Source organism: Cynocephalus volans, chromosome 8 (genome assembly GCF_027409185.1).
Source record: "Cynocephalus volans isolate mCynVol1 chromosome 8, mCynVol1.pri, whole genome shotgun sequence".
Taxonomy (NCBI): Eukaryota; Metazoa; Chordata; class Mammalia; order Dermoptera; family Cynocephalidae; genus Cynocephalus; species Cynocephalus volans.
Window position 1 is genome coordinate 65,621,855 of NC_084467.1, and position 17,719 is coordinate 65,639,573.

General features: G+C 37.0%; 1 protein-coding gene across 1 annotated transcript in view; it reads left to right on the forward strand.

Annotated features, from left to right (window-relative positions):
• The first annotated feature begins 738 nt into the window (after window positions 1-738).
• Window positions 739-17,719, forward strand: part of ACADM (acyl-CoA dehydrogenase medium chain) — a 34,261-nt gene continuing 17,280 nt past the window's right edge. The window contains exons 1-6 of the mRNA XM_063104620.1: window positions 739-1,250; window positions 4,524-4,611; window positions 6,982-7,079; window positions 7,202-7,271; window positions 7,901-8,001; window positions 8,645-8,725. Of these exons, the coding sequence (XP_062960690.1) occupies window positions 1,221-1,250; window positions 4,524-4,611; window positions 6,982-7,079; window positions 7,202-7,271; window positions 7,901-8,001; window positions 8,645-8,725 (468 nt within the window). The 5' untranslated portion in view covers window positions 739-1,220. The remainder of the gene's footprint in view (window positions 1,251-4,523; window positions 4,612-6,981; window positions 7,080-7,201; window positions 7,272-7,900; window positions 8,002-8,644; window positions 8,726-17,719) is intronic.

Consider the following 17,719-nt stretch of genomic DNA (forward strand, 5'->3'; position numbering starts at 1 on the left):
CTATTGTAAAGAGTGCTGCCATGAACATTGGGGAACAGGTATACCTTCGACTTGATGATTTCCATTCCTCTGGGTATATTCCCAACAGTGGGATGGCTGGGTCGTATGGTAGATCTATTTGCAATTGTTTAAGGAACCTCCATACCATTTTCCATAGAGGCTGCACCATTTTGCAGTCCCACCAACAATGTATGAGAGTTCCTTTTTCTCTGCAGCCTCGCCAGCATTTATCGTTCATAGTCTTTTGGATTTTAGCCATCCTAACTGGGGTTAGATGGTATCTCAATGTGGTTTTGATTTGCATTTCCCGGATGCTGGGTGATGTTGAGCATTTTTTCATATGTCTGTTGGCCATTTGGATATCTTCCTTAGAGAAATGCCTACTTAGCTCTTTTGCCCATTTTTTAATTGGGTTGCTTGTTTTCTTCTTGTAAAGTTGTTTGAGTTCCTTATATATTCTGGATATTAATCCTTTGTCAGATGTATATTTTGCAAATATTTTCTCCCACTCTGTTGTTACACCCTCATTTCTAATGACACTCTCCATATCCACACATGTGGACAGTAATAAACTGCCTTGGCTATATTTCAAATTTACCGAAGCAATTAAGTTTCCCTTTGTTTAAATTTTGAGAAGCACAGGCGTGCTTTCGCTTTCGGCCCCCCTCTTTAGAGTTAAGTGTACTGTGTGTACTCTGAGTCATCAAAATAGAAACCATCTGGGTTTGACCGGACTCGCCGAGTGAAGGTCAAGGCTGACCGCGGCTGAACGCTCCACGCCCAGACCCCCACCGCGCCCTTTCACCCAGATTCCCGTCCTGCCCCGCGCCCCGTCCCCCATCCCTCGGCGCCACCTGACCCTCCCAGCCCCTGCGTCCCTCGGGGCTCCTTCTCCGCACCGCCGTCAGCCACAGCGTACCCCAGAGAGCGCGCGACGTTTGAACTCAGAATACCAGAGGGCAGCCAAGCCTTTCCGGGGACCCCCACCCAAATCCCGCGGACGGAGCAGGCGAGAGCCACCGAGCATGCGTTTGGATGAGTAGCGCACGCAACCCCTCCCGCCGCGCCCCCTCCCTCCTGTGGCTGCCCTGCTCCCTCCCCGGGCCCCGCCCACGTCCATCCGGTAGGCGGAGCCAGGAGGGTCCCGCGCTCCCGCAGAGCCTGAAGATTTTGGCGCTGGCCAGTGACTTGTGGTCCGAGTGGCTGGACCAGGAGGCGACATGGCTGCACGGTTCAGGCGAAGCTGCGGGGTGAGAGGGACACCAAGGCTGCGGGGGGCTGGGGCATGGATATGGTGATGTTTGGGGACTGGGGCATGGGCGGAAAATAGGTGCGGCCGGGCGGGCTAGGATGCCGTGCTGGAGAAGGAGCCCGGCTCGGAGCGCCTGGCCGGCTTCACGCCACTGCTGCACGCCGTCCGGGATTTCGGACCCTCGCCTTGCTTTCACGCCCACTCCCTCCTCTCACCGCGGGGCCAGATTCATCCCGAACTGACCCCTATAGGCGGCGTTCTCAGTTCAAAATATCCTTTTTCTTTCTTTGGCTTGGGAACCCTCCAAATATTAACCCCAGGAGTCCCACCCTTTCCCGAAGTCAGCCGTTTCTGAACTAGGAGGGGTCTCGGAACTACCGGGAGAAGGAAAACCGAGCAGCTGCTCCTGGGGATACTTAATATGCCTTTGGTTTTGTAATACGGAGGAGGACGCCTCTACTGCGTACGTTAAAAAAAAAAAAGTACAAGAAAAAAATCTACCGCTGAACTTCAGTGAAGTTTGTCTATATATTCCATTATTATGTTTTACAAATTCTAAACGTTTTTGAACTAGATGTATTTTGGTATCTTAAATATTCTTGATATAGTCACACGATACTTCCAATTAAATGCCACTTAAAGTTGAATTAACGTTATGTCTTTTACCAAAAAAGCTGCTGTTTTAGAATTTAGAGTAATTGTAATGGATTCTTGCCCAGTTTTTGTCGTTGCTATACAAGTTAATATGCTCTGAAGGAAGAAATTGGGGGATTTTAAAAATCATTTTTAACTTTCCCATTAGAAAAAAAGATTTCACAGTCCCTCCAAGGAAGGATCTAGAAAACCCAATACAGAAAGTTTTTATACCTTTTTCTCTTCTTTGACGCCGATAAAATTGACTCACTTTTCTTAGAAATGCGCATGTGTTTAATTAGAATGGTACTATTATTGCACAATTGGTATTGGAATTCCATGCGTGAAATAAACCAATATTTATATGCCATTAGGCTTTCAAAACACTATCTTATTTTAAGCATCCCAAATTACCAAGTGAGATTAGCCCCATTTTCCAGGTTTGAATAGAAACTATAAGAAGTTTGTAACCTGTGCAAGGTCACAGATACATGTGGAACCTAGAGTCAAATTCAGCAGTTCTAGCTTCAAATCCTGTGTATTCTACTTCTCCTAAGCCACCCCTCTAATTAAATAGCTAATATTATTATGTAATCCAGAGGTTGATGGGCATTGTTCTCTGGCTATAGTGACTGTAGCACTTTGTTTCATATCATGTTTTCCTGAAAAATCATATGTAAACTAACTTTTTGTAAACTAATTTAAATCCACTAAATAATTCCCTATTTAAAGTTTCTAGGGACCATTTTACATGTTTTGTGAAGTCTGACTTTTGTGCAATGGTGCACAAACAGACATTTATAATAGAGTTTGGTATTTTGGTCTGATTTTTGTGGGGTGTTTTTCTTTGTTATGGACCGAAATGACCAGTTAGGATACTAATTGAAAGAGCAGTATAGTAAGGTGGTTGATAGTATGGGTGGGCTCTTGATAGTAAATGTTAGAATCCTGGTTCCAGTAATTTAAGAGTGGAGTGAACTTGGCTCATTTTACCTGACATTTCTGAACCTCAGTTTCTTTATATGCAGAGTAGGGATAAATATAGTGCCTTAATCCTAGGCTTCACCTGGGATTCAGTGAATTAATATTTGTAACATGACTGTAAATAAGTATAGGTTTGGTCTATGACTGCTGAACAATAAGGACCAGAGAAACCATGTTTTACTTCCAAAATAAAATGAATGAAACTTGAAGAGAAACTCTGAGTTTTCATACTCTCTGTAATTATTTAATTTATTCAAAATTGTAGTATGAGGTGTTATTATTTTGAAAGGGCTGTCTAAGTTACAATATTTGACAATCTATATAGTCCCCTTAAATGTAGGTGATTCTCTTTGTAAATTGATCATCTACAAAGTGGACAGTTTATTTTACAGATTTTGAAAAATGAAGAAGTTCCAGTTCTAGAAACTTGAGTATATTGTTTAGCTTCTCTTTTCTCTTAGTATCTAGCTTATTATAATTGCCTTGGGTTAGTTCCATCAAAATCCTTTAAAGTGTAAATTGTGTAGTTTGGGCTGTCCTCAAACCTTTATTCAGGAGCACCACTGTTGTTTCCAGTTTAGTAACTTTAATAAATGCAAATGGTTACTTTTGTGTCCATTAAACTGTCATGAATATAAAAATGGGTTGTAAAGGAATAATATGTGTATATTTGATTATTTTTTTATATATCCTTTTCAAGAAATATGAGACTAGTTCAGATATTAAGACAGATGCTATGTTAGTAGCTTAGAACAGGGTTGGTGAACTTTTATTGTAAAGGGACAGATAGTAAATATTTTTGGGCTTTGTGGACCATATGAATTCCATGGCTACCACCTAGATTTTCTGTGAAAGCAGCAGCAATAATAGATAATATGGTGTGGGAGTTCCATTAAAATTTTATTTACAAAACTGGCGGCTGCAATAGTTTGCTGATTCCCAGCTTAGAACGTTGTAAGAATGTGTGTAGACGACATGTTCTATAGACAAATATGGAACATGGTTTTATGTTAATTGTTTTGTTAGAGTGAGATATCTTAGAAAATGGGATCCTCCAAGGAGAAGATTGACAGAGGCATATCTGGGAGGCTCACTGGGATAGGGTATCAAAGTTGATGGACTAGGCAACTCTTGTACACAGTATGTATAATTGCATACTATTGTTCTCCCAACCCCAGCTTCCCAATCACCAGTGTCCTAGGAGCTTATAGTTAAGATTTCCAGAATAATGGCCCGAAGTCTGCTACTACCCCTGACTGTTTGTCCTGGAAACCCTCCACTTCAGTAGTGCAAATACTGCTTAGTTTTATTTTCATTACTTTTTTTTTTTTTTTTTTTTTTGTGGGCTGGCTGGTACAGGGATCTGAACCCATGACCTTGCAGTTATAAGGCTGCACTCTAACCAACTGATCCAACTGGCCAGCCCCTCCTTACTTGCTTTTTGTTTTTTAACTCTCCTTTATGATAGGTGTTTAAATAATTGGCAATTGGCTTATTTAAATTAAATTATAACCGAAGGCATTTAAGTAATGGTGACTTTAACAATTATGCTCTTGAGTGTGGTCAAACAAGTTGGTGTACTCTCTTATAATTGTCAGTATTCTCTCATTTGATTGATAAATATCAATTTATTTTAATAAAATTGTTTTTACAGGTCCTAAGAAGTATTTCTCGTTTTGACTGGAGATTACAACATACAAAAGCCACTCCACAACGTGAACCAAGATTAGGATTTAGTTTTGGTATATGTTATGCTCTGTCTTTTGATTTTAAACTTATATTTGTTACACATAAGAAGTTCTATATATGTGTTTGTCTGGAATATAAATGTAAAAAAACTTAATATCTATCAATGAGTAGAACTAATCACCATCTGCAGATTGTTCACAGTCACACCCATGCTTCCTAATCTTGTGTTCTTTTTTAGCATATTAGATCTGTGTTAACATACATACATGTATATTCCTTCCCTTTTTCCTGAGTAGCCAAAGATAAATGACAGTTTTACTGATATACATGAACAGTCTTCAACTTACAAATTTGAATGCAACAAATACTTCTTAAAACACTTATTAGACAAAACAATGTTAGGTAGTAAACTAAAGGCTGTTTTGGTGATAATATATCTCAAGTGCAATTCATCTCAAGTGCAATTCTGGTGCAATTAGATGAAGTTCTCAAGCTGTGGGACCAGGGAGCCATGTAATGTTGGAGGGAAAAGGATAAGATTTTGCTTCCCTTTCCTTCTATAAAATGAAAACCCCAGGCAAAAAAATTTGAAGTAATAATCCCTATCTTTGGCATCCTTTGCCTTCTAAAGTGCTTCTTGCATCAAAATTTTTCCCTTTCCTTTAGTTAAAAACTCACTTGCTCAGTTCACTTGGTTTCAGAAAATAATTAAAAGGTAGCTGAGATCATTAACTCACACCCAGGTACAAAGTACAATCTCAAAGCTCTCTAGAGTTGCCATTTTTGTTTTTTGTTTTATTTTTCTAAGATTTTTTTTTCCTTCTTTATAAAGTTTTTTTTTTTTTTTTTCTCTTTTTTAACCAGAATTCAATGGAAATTTTCAAGCAGTGTGAAGATAGCAGTTTGGGGCAGTGGATCTCCTTACTTACTGAGATATTACCATTGATTTGGTATGATTGCTGTCTAGTTTCAGCTTGTTGCATACAAATTCATTCTCAGTACTAGGAGACCAACAGGAGAAATCTGTGGTGGTTAGCCGAGTGGCAGAGAATGAGATAGACACAAGGGTACTTGAAAAAATTAGCAGAAAGATTCATATTGAAGTACTCTCAAATAAGTGTTTCAGAGGGAGATTATGAAGCTCAAGTAAAGGAATAGGGATAACACCTATGACCCAGTTGCATCGTTTTTTATCTTCTATAACAGGATTTCTTTGAAGATTAAATTACATGCTGCACATAAAGTCCCTAGCACATAGTGACTGGATCAAAGTAGTTTCTCAATAAAAAAATACTTAATAGATCCCTGTCTTCCATACCCTTTACCCACCCACAGCCTCGATATGGACTGACCTCAATCTAAGAAGTGAGGTTGTGATGTAGAGAACACTGGACTCATAAGTATACGTCTACTACTAATTCATTGTGAGACTAAAGGGCTATCATTTCCTCACTGTACTTTAGTTTCCTTTACTGTAAAATGAGAGAGCTTAAGCTCTTCATTTCAGCACCTAAATTTTCCTGTCTTTTATGTTTTATTTCTCACATCCCCATACAGATGATTCCTATAGCCTTAAACATTCTTGCTCATTCTTACCTCTGTGCTTTTAATCCTGTTCTTTTAGCCAGAAATACCCTATACCTCTTTTAAATTTGACCTATGCTTTGACATTGGATATAACAACTAAAACATTTGGATAGCATGGATTTGAAAAAGTGTAATTAGTTATCACTGGCTCCTGTTCTCAGTCCAGCCACCATATTCATTTCATTAATTTTACAATAACAACCCCTTATTTTATGTAAGTGAATTGTTTGGACACCACTTATTAGCATTAAAGAAGGGTTTTTTGATATTATCTTTTGTGAAACCTTCCCACCAGTTTTACCAGTTGCTTTGTGCTAATTTATAAACTTAAATTGTCTGAGTTTAAAGGAGGAATAAAATTGAAATTATGATTTTGATATTTATGATACTTTGAAACAAGTTCTCTTGCTTTATGATCACTGAGTGTGTCTCATCTCAGATTGATTCTTGAGATCAGGGGCATGTCTTATATATTAGTTTCACTTCTGTGTTAGTAAACATTTGTTAAAAAAAAATTAGTTAACTAAAAATTAGTTAAAAAAAAATTCTTTACCTCACAATTGGAAAAGAAAAAACTCACTTGAGATATATAGTTTATATCTATCACTTGTTCATAAAAGCTAGAAATATTACATATTTCCTTTTAGAATTGTATTGACATAGATTTATATTGTATAGTGAAATATTGATTAGTCAGAAAATGCATTGTAGTCTTAGGCTTTCTGGTTAATCAAGGGTTAAAGTCCTCATAAATATAAATATCCACATACTGACTGCATAGGATTTTTTTCAACTCATTGTCCTATTTTAATGTTTTCTAAATGAATTTCCCTTAGAGTTCACTGAACAGCAGAAAGAATTTCAAGCTACTGCTCGTAAATTTGCCAGAGAGGAAATAATCCCGGTTGCTGCAGAATATGATAAAACTGGTGAAGTAGGTATATACATTTTAAGGATAGAAAAGCCCTTTATGTTTTTTACAAGATGATATTATCAAACTATCTAGATTTTAAATATATTATAACTGGGTTTTTTCTTTCTCTTTTTCTTTTTTAGTACCCTGTCCCCCTAATTAAAAGAGCCTGGGAACTTGGTTTAATGAATACACATATTCCAGAGAGTTGTGGTAAGCTTTCTTTACATTTATAATCCTAGAATGCATACGAATAAGAAAAATTGTGAAAGTCTACTCAAGTCATTCTTTCAATTATTTGTTGCCATTAAATGGCTTTCTACCTTTGCCTCCCTGTTCAGACTACAGTATTTGTCTGCCTTTAGAAACCTTGTACTCAATTCTTTGAGGCATTTTCCTTCTTTATAACTGGTTTCAACCTTAACTTGATCCTAGACCTTGGTAACTTCTCTGTCTAGATTAGTCAATTTGTTGTATTTAATTCTGCCTTCTGTTTCACATTTTATTGAGACTATTTTTGTGTGAGATTGTTGCTCTTTTCCTTGGATCAATGGGTCAAAGTTTTAGCAGAGTTGAACTGAGTTTTTACAAAATCAAGTTGAAACAGAAATATGGGTTTAGCTTACAAATAGTAAGAGAATTTTTTGAAATTTTTACAACTTAATTTTAGAAAAGTATGATTTGTTTTTGTGCCAGCCAGAACATTTACAGTTAATTGTATTTGCAAATTTGCTTTTAAAACAAATTAGGTCATATTGGAAGTAATTAAAATTGTTTACCTTTATTTCTATCGAGATATGCTACATATTATAATTGGCTCTTAAAACATTTTAATACTGTAGGAGGTCTTGGCCTTGGATCTTTTGATGCTTGTTTAATTACTGAAGAATTGGCTTATGGATGTACAGGGGTTCAGACTGCTATTGAAGGAAATTCTTTGGGGGTAAGTTACTTAGAAAATTAATTGCCTAACAGCTGCTGTTAGTGAGTTAGTTATTACTAGGCTAGGTTAGTTGGTGAAGCACAGTTTTCTTTAAAATAGGAACACAAGATTCAACAATGAACCCTGGAATTCTAAATCCAAGGCTTGATTACTTTGGCTGTCATCTCCAGTACTTTGAATCCTAGCTGTCCTTGTGAGGAAACTGTACACTTTGGCTGCAGCTTCAGTGGTAGTTCTCAGGTAATGGCAATGCCTAAAGGGAGCAGGAGCAGGTTGACTTGCTGCCACTCTTGGCAGTGCTGAAATTTAGCTAGCAGTTCTTAGGAGGCCTGATCATACATACCATGTCACATATCCTAAATTTAATTCTTTATTTGTGCATTTTACTATGGTAGATTTTTACATATTATGTTACCAACAAGTCCTACATATAACTTAAATTTATGAAAATATTTAGATTAGCAGATGTATTTCTTCATGGTTTTAGCAAAGTAAAGGCCACTACTTTGGACTTACCGCTTGGGCAAAATAGTTCTTTTGTTTTGAATTATAGTGTCTCTGAATTTACATATCTGATAAAAATGACTTGCTTTTTTAATATTTGCTATTTAATATTTGCCATGCTTACTATTTTCTTTGGCAGCAAGCGCCTATTATTATTGCTGGGAATAATCAACAACAAAAGAAGTATTTGGGCAGAATGACTGAGGAGCCATTGATGTGTGTGAGTATGTGTAGCTGCTGCTTTATTTCACATTTTAAGAAGGGAACAAAGGTGTTATTTCTCCTTTTTATTCTATATGTGTTTATATATGTGTCATTAAGACAAAAGTTAGCAACATATTTAGGTACAATGATATTTCTGAGATGCCAAAAAAGTGTCATAATAATCCCCTTGCTTGTTTCCAGGAGAGAGATATCTACTTAATGGAGCATTCTGCAGTTCAAAAACTGAGTGGTTATGTCAGGAAGTTCAGACTTAATGTAGGACAATAGGTGTTTGAACTAGTAGTTTTTTGAACTAGTAAGGAATTAATGTGAGCATGTGACCAAAGAGATAGCAACATATTTGTTGAATGACTGAGTGACTTGGGGAAGAATAATTACAGATTTTAGTTAAATCCCTAAAAGCAATTCAGCACTTTTTTTTTTTTTTTTTTTTTTGGTGGCTGGCCACTATGGGGATCTGAACCCTTGATCATGATATTCTAACACTGCACTCTAACCAACTGAGCTAACCAGCCAGCCCCAACACATTTTTAAATTGGATTTTTAAAAAAGATATTAATATGTGTACTAAGGTTGTATTCTGAAAATGTTCTTTACCTACAGATTTTTACTTGTTTCTTTTTGGTCAAACATTTCAATCTAAGGTGTGATTGTGATACTGAAATATAATAAATTATTATTAGTTTTTTTGTTTGTTTGTTTGTTTGTTTGTGACCGGTAAGGGGATCGTAACCCTTGCCTTGGTGTCGCCCGCACTGCGCTCAGCCAGTGAGTGCACCGGCCATCCCCATATAGGATCCGAACCTGTGGCCTCGGCACTCCCAGTGCCGCTGCGCTCCCAGCGCCGCAATCTCCCGAGTGAGCCACAGGGTCGGCCCAATTATTATTAGTTTTGACCTAATTGTGAATATTCGTCTGAAAGAGTAAAAATTAATATTTGAAAATAAATGTTTTTTATTCACATACCTAAATGTCAGGCAAACTGCTTATAAAGACATATGTACATATTTCCTTGGTAATTATATTTTTCAACAACTGAGAATTTAGGCTAAACATTCTCAATATTGTATAAGAACTGTGTGAAATATCTAGAGTCTTCTCCTGTAGCATATATACTAATAGAAATAGGCTAGTAAATTAAAACATAGAATTGCTTAGGAGAATCTACCTTAATGCATTGATAAGAATATTTGTAATTAGTTATATATAGGTGTTTCTAAAATATTTGTGAGTCTTTAAAAGCAATTTAAGTATTTTAAGCATTTCTTTGGCAGTTTTGTTTTTAATACTTTCAGTAGATGTAAAAGTACATTTAATGTAGTACTGATGTTATCATAACTACGGAATTAATACACTGCACATTTATTGTACATTTTTTCCCCTTCTAGTGCATAATAGCAATAGATGTAATCAAAACGTGAAGCCAAGGGTGAAAATGAAAATTATCAATAGGTATATTGATTGTAAATTTTGATTAATTTACACTGAGACTCAGTTAATTGTTTAAACCCCAATAAATATTGGTTATTTTTAATTTTATTTTTATGAAAACATAATTGATTGTATGTATATGTAGGGTACAGCATTGAATATCAATACCAGTAAATATTTTAAAAATTGTACTGCATAAAATATTGTGTTTTATTCAGTTGTTTTTTTTATTTTTCCCCAAATTTTATTTTATTTTGTCAATATACAATGTGGTTGATCATTGTGGCCCATTACCGAAACCTCCCTCCCTCCTCCCTTTCCCCGCTCCCTCCCAACAATGTCCTTTCTGTTCGCTTGTCATATCAACTTCGAGGAATTGCAATTGTTATGTCTTCTTCCCACCCCCCTTCCCGTTTTTTTTTTGTGTATTTATTTATTTATTTTTAGCTCCCACAAATAAGTGAGAACATGTGATATTTCTCTTTCTGTGCCTGACTTGTTTCACTTAGTATAATTCTCTCTAGGTCCATCCATGTTGTTGCAAATGGCAGTATTTCATTCTTTTTTATAGCTGAGTAATATTCCATTGTGTAGATATATCACATTTTCTGTATCCACTCATCTGATGGTGGACCTTTGGGCTGGTTCCAACTCTTAGCTATTGTAAACAGTGCTGCGATGAACACTGGGGAACAAGTATACCTTCGACTTGATGATTTCCATTCCTCTGGGTATATTCCCAGCAGTGGGGTAGCTGGGTCATGTTGTAGATCTATCTGCAATTGTTTGAGGAACCTCAATACCATTTTCCATAGAGGCTGACCATTTTGCAGTCCCACCAACAATGTATGGGAGTTACTTTTCCTCTTCAACCTCACCAGCATTTATTGTTCACAGTCTTTTGGATATTAGCCATCCTAACTGGGGTGAGATGGCATCTCAGTGTGGTTTTGATTTGCATTTCCCGAATGCTGAGTGATGTTGAGCATTTTTTCATATGTCTGTTGGCCATTCGTATATCTTCCTTTGAGAAATGCCTATTTAGCTCTTTTGCCCATTTTTAAATTAGGTTGCTTCTTTTTTTCTTGTAAAGTTGTTTGAGTTCCTTGTATATTCTGGATATTAATCCTTTGTCAGATGTATATTTTGCAAATATTTTCTCCCACTCTGTTGGTTGTCTTTAACGCTGTTCATTGTTTCTTTTGCTATGCATAAGCTTTTTCGTTTGATATAATCCCATTTGTTTATTTTCCTTTGGTTGCCTGTGCTTTTGGGGTCATATTCATGAAGTCTGTGTCCAGTCCTACTTCCTGAAGTGTTTCTCCTATGTTTTCTTTAAGAGGTTTTATTGTTTAAGGGTGTATATTTAATTCTTTAATCCATTTTGAGTTGACTTTCGCGTATGGTGAAAGGTATGGGTCTAGTTTCATTCTCCTGCATACTGATATCCAGTTCTCCCAGCACCATTTGCTGAAGAGTCAGTCTCTTCCCCAGTGTATAGGCTTGGTGCCTTTGTCAAAAATCAGATGGCTGTAGGTGTGTGGGTTGATTTCAGGGTCCTCTATTCTATTCCATTGATCAGTGTGTCTGTTTTTATGCCAGTACCACGCTGTTTTGGTTATTATAGCTTTGTAGTATAGTTTAAAGACAGGTAGTGTTATGCCTCAAGCTTTATTTTTTTTTTTGCTCAGCATTGCTTTGGCTATGCGTGATCTTTTGTTATTCAATATAAATGTCTGGATAGTTTTTTTCTATTTGTGATAAAAATGTCATTGGAATTTTGATGGGGATTACATTGAATTTGTATATCACTTTGGGTAGTATGGACATTTTCACAATGTTGATTCTTCCAATCCAAGAGCATGGGATATCTTTCCATCTTCTTGTATCCTCTCTGATTTCTCTCAGCAGTGGTTTGTAGTTCTCATTATAGAGATTTTTCACATCCTTGGTTAACTCAATTCCTATGTATTTTATTTTTGTGTTGGCTATTGTAAATGGGCAAGGTTTTTTGATTTCTCTTTCTGCATGTTCACTATTGGAGAATAGAAATGCTACTGATTTTTGTGTGTTGATTTTGTATCCTGCTACTTTGCTGAAATCATTTATCAACTCCAACAGTTTTTTTGTAGAGGCTTTAGGCTGTTCGATATATAGGATCATGTCATCTGCAAACAGGGACAGTTTGACTTCATCTTTTCCAGTCTGGATGCCCTTTATTTCCTTCTCTTCTCTGATTGCTCTGGCTAGTACTTCCAACACTATGTTGAATAGGAGTGGTGAGAGTGGGCATCGTTGTCTAGTTCCTGTTCTTAAAGGAAAAGCTTTCAGCTTTTCCCCATTCAGGATGATATTGGCAGTGGGTTTGGCATATATGGCTTTAATTATGTTGAGATACTTTCCATCTATACCTAACTTATAGAGGGTCTTTGTCATGAATGAATGTTGAATTCTATCAAATGCTTTTTCAGCATCTATAGAGATGACCATATGGTCCTTGTGTGTGATTTTAGTAATATGGTGTACCACATTTATTGATTTGCATATGTTGAACCAACCTTGCATCCCTGGGATGAATCCCACTTGATCATGGTGAATAATTTTACGTATGTGTTGCTGTATTTGTTAGCTAGTATTTTAGAGCATTTTTGCATCTATATTCATCCAGGATATCGGCCTGTAGTTTTCTTTTTGGTTGTATCTTTACCTGGTTTTGGTATCAGGATGGTGTTTGCTTCATAGAATGAGTTTGGGAGATTTGCCTCTGTTTCAATCTTTTGGAATAGTTTGTAGAGAATTGGTGTCAATTCCTCTTTGAATGTTTGGTAAAATTCTGCTGTGAATCCATCTGGTCCTGGGCTTTTCTTTGTTGGGAGCCTTCTGATAACAGCTTCAATCTCCTTTATTGTTATTGGTCTGTTCATATTTTCTACATCTTCTTGGCTCAGTTTTGGTAGCTTGTGTGTGTTCAGAAATTTATCCATTTTTCCTCCAGATTTTCAAATTTGTTGGCACATAGTTGTTTATAATAGTCTCAAATGACTCCTTGTATTTCAGATGTATCAGTTGTAATATCACCTTTTTCATTTCTAATTTGTGTTATTTGGATCTTCTCTCTTCTTTTTTTAGTTAGCCATGCTAATGGTCTGTCAATTTTTTTTATCTTTTCAAAAACCAACCTTTTGATTCGTTGATCTTTTGTATTGTTTTTTGGTTTTCAATTTCATTAAGTTCTGCTCTGATCTTAATGATTTCTTTCTGTCTGCTAACTTTTGGTTTGGATTGTTCTTTTTCTTTTAGTTCTTAAAGGTGAAATGTTAGGTTGTTCACTTGCCATCTTTCCATTCTTCTGAGGTGAGCATTTAATGTGATAAATTTCCCCCTTAGTAATACTTTTGCAGTATCCCACAGGTTTTGGTATGATGTATCATTGTTTTCATTAGTTTCAATAAATTTTCTGATTTCCTGCTCGATTTCTTCTTGGACCCATATGTCATTAAGTAGAATGCTGTTTAATTTCCATGTGTTTGTATAGTTTCCAGAATTTAATTTGTTATTGATTTCTAATTTTAATCCATTGTGGTCTGAAAAAATAAATGGGGTAATTCCAATTTTTTTCAATATGTTGAGACTTGATTTCTGACCTAACGTGATCTGTCCTTGTGAATGATCCATGTGCTGGTGAGATGAATGAATATTCTGAGGTTGTTGGATGGAATGTTCTGTAGATATCTGCCAAGTCCAATTGTTCTAGTATGTTCTTTAGATCTTGTGTTTCTCTGCTGATTCTTTGCCTAGATGATCTGTCCAATATTGACAGTGGGGTGTTCAGGTCCCCTGCTATTATGGTATTAGTGTCTATTTCCTTCTTTAGGTCTAATAGAGTTTGTTTTATAAATCTTGCTGCTCCAACATTGGGTGCATACATATTTATGATTGTTATGTGTTCTTGATGGATCAGTCCTTTTATGATTACGTAGTGTTCCTCATTGTCTCTTTTTATGCTTTTTAGTTTAAAGTCTACTTTTTCAGATATAAGAATAGCTACTCCAGCTCGTTTTACTTTTCTGTTTGCATGGTAAATCTTTTTCCATCCTTTCACTCTTAATCTATGTGAATCTTTATGGGTGAGGTGGGTCTCTTGAAGGCAGCATATAGTTGGGTCCTCCTTTTTGATCCAGTCAGCCAGTCTTTGTCTTTGATTGGGGAATTTAAGCCTTTTACATTAAGAATTGTTATTGAAAAGTGTTGATTAAATCCTAGCATTTTATTGATTTTTGTTTGGATGTCTTATGTGTCTTTTGTTCCTTTCTTTCTGATTTACTGTTTGTTTTGTGTATTTGTTGGTTCCTTGGGTTGTAGATAGCCTTTTTTCGTTTGTCTGTTGGTTTGTTTGTTTCTTTTCTCTTCATGGATGCCATTTTTATTATACTAGTGGGTTTTGATTTTTCTTGTGTTTTTATGGCAGTGGTAGTTGTTTTTCAGGTATCAAACCCAGTACTCCCTTGAGAATTTCTTGTAAGGGTGGTTGTGTGGTAGTGACCTCCCGCTGTTTTTGTTTGTCTGAGAAATATACTATTTGCCCTTCATTTTGGAAGGATAGCCTTGCGGTGTATAGTATTGTTGGCTGGCAATGTCTGTCTTTTAGTATTTTGAGTATATCATCCTATTCCTTTCTGGCTTTGAGGGTTTGTGATGAAAAGTCTGATGTTAGTCTGATTGGGGCTCCCTTATAGGTGATTTGACGCTTCTCTCGTGCAGCTTTTAAAATTCTCTTTGTCTCTAATTTTGTCAATTTGACTATAACATGTCTTGGAGAAGACCTTTTGGGTTGAATACGTTTGGGGATCTTTGAGCTTCCTGAGTCTGAAGATCTGTTTCTTTTCCAACAACTGGGAAGTTTTCTGCCACTATTTTTTTGAATATGTTTTCAATGCAATCTCCTTTTTCCTCCCCTTCTGGAATACCCATGACTCAGATATTTGAATGCTTAAGGTTGTCTGATATCTCAATTAGATTTTCTTCAATCCTTTTAATTCTTTTTTCTTTTTTTTTTTTGTCTGCCTGTGTTATTTCAAACAGCCCATCTTCAAGGTCAGAAGTTCTCTTCTACTTCTGCAAGCCTGCTGGTTAAACTCTGTGGTTTGTTTTTTATTTCTTTGGATGAATTCTTCAACTCAACAAGCTCTGCTACATTCTCTTACAGGGCATTAATTTCTTGTACATTTCTTCTTTCAGGTCCTTTATATTTTTCCTCATTTCATCATGTTGTCTAGCTGAGTTTTCTTGTATCTCATTCAGTTTCCTTAGAATTATCACTCGAAATTCCTTGCCAGACATTTCAAAGGCTTCTTGTTCTGTAGGATCTAGAGCTTGAGAGTTATTACCGTTTGGTGGTGTACTTTCTTGATTTTTCATATTTCTGGTATCTCTCCTTTGATGTTTAGTCATTGTGGCAGCGAGTTTCACAGTCCACTGGTTTGACACTATTGGCTGGCTAGAATGTTGCTGGGGTTGCCAATTTGTTATGGCTGTCTCAGTGTCTGCTCAGTTGTCCACAAGTGCCTTGTGTGTGTGGTTGCTTTGGGTCTTGGGCCTCTCTGGGGAGCCACCTCTCTGGTCAGCATGCACTCCACTGGGCTGGGGATGGAGTCAGGTGGCAGCAGTGGGGCCTACCTGCTGGGTCGTTAACCAGCACCGCAGGGCGTGTGGCCTCTGTCGAGCTTCTGCCTCCCTTGCTGGACGTCTCCCTGCTCCATGCACACTCAGCCGGGCTGGGGATGGAGTCAGGTGCCGGCAGTGAGGCCTACCTGCTGGGTTGCGCGCCGGCACCACAGGGCATGTGTTCTCTGCGGAGCTTCCACTTCCTCTGCTGGACATCTCCCTGCTCCACACGTACTGGTTAGGTTCAATTTTTGAGTTTGGATGCTTGGAAGTCCAAAGTCCAGGGAACACATCTGGTGTGGTCCCTCCTCCTGATGTGGTGACTTTCTACGGCAAATCAAAGTATCATGGCAAGAGAAATAAGCTGAACAAAAGAGACCTATTTGCTTGATTTACAAGTTCACTTGGCAACATTTAGGTGGTTTAAGTCAAATTGGTTAAAATGGTGAGGATGACAAATATTAGGGACATTTATTATTTTATTAAACACTTAGTTTTAGGCACTAGTGATATCAGTGGAATAAGTACCATTCCTACCCTCAAGAAACTCTGATATAGCATAAGAAACACAAACAAATATAAGATTATATAGTACTTATTGTGTGATAAAGAAGGGAACAAGTTGCAATGAAAAAAAGGGCTTCAACTGAAAGGTTAGAAAAATTAAGTTTATCTACTAATAAGTGATCAAATAAGACAAGAAGAACTCTGAAGAAGCAGCAGTGACAATCCATTTTGTATAGAAAAAATAGGCCCATACATTTCATATGCTCTAAAAACTTTCCCTCATTATAAGGCAAAAAAATGTCTAATAGCATATTTCAGGGGAAAAAATCCTAAAGGTGGTGAAAACAAAATTTTGGTACTTTAAAGGGTTGTTTTCTGGACAGTTCATTTGTTTAAATCCTTATTTTGTTATGATGCTGAATATATCACTGAATCTCCAGGTAGAGAGTAATCTAGTTCATTTAACTTATGTGACACCTGAATCCCCTCTACAGCATCTCTGTCAAAAGGCCACCTAGCTCATGTTTTCATACTTCTGTTAACACCTTCTGTAGCAGCTCCATTTGGGAGCATCTCTGGTCAATTGAAAGCTTTTCTAGATTACATGGCACTGAGGGACTGGATCTGTTACTTCTTTTTATAATTTTACCACTTCATACTACAAAATGTGTTCAGTAAATGTTTGAGTGATTTTACTGCCATTTTCTCCTATCAGTTCAGATTCTCATACTTGTCTATCATAGCCCTTCAGATATTTGAATATAGTTATTATTAGAACAGCACTTGGAAGGTAGTGAGTTGTTGCTGCTGTTTTTATTAGTTCCCCTTAAACCCATTTTTTATACTTTAGTAATACTGAGTTATCTAAAATACAAATCCGTACATGTCACTCTCCTACATTTACAGAGAGGAGTGGTTTCATGTCATCAATGGTGGTGGTACTTAATATTTATTTTTTAACTTGTGAACCCATTTTAGAATCTAACTTCCCCCCAAAAATGCTTATACTCCATACTTTTGCACATCAGTGTGTTCTGGATTTCCCTGAAGCCCATCTACTTGATTCCTTAAGGTCCCATGTCACAGTAGTAAGTGTTCAGTAAACTTTTGTTGAATACATAGAAGTATAATCTCCTCAGCAGAGCATACACCTCAGTCTTCATGGTTTTCAAAGAGGGAGCTGAGGGAATGGAACATGGGAAATGAAAAGCGGGAGGGGGATGTGCAAGAGGCCAGGCGCAAATTCTCAGCAAGGCTCTGTCTGGTTTCTGCTCCCATCCTTGCTATTATTTCAGGGTCTGGATAGGATGTGCAAGTCTGAAGCTTCAGGCTGGCTGGAAAACCACCTTACATTCATGTGAATAATGTCATCTTGCCTCATAACCAA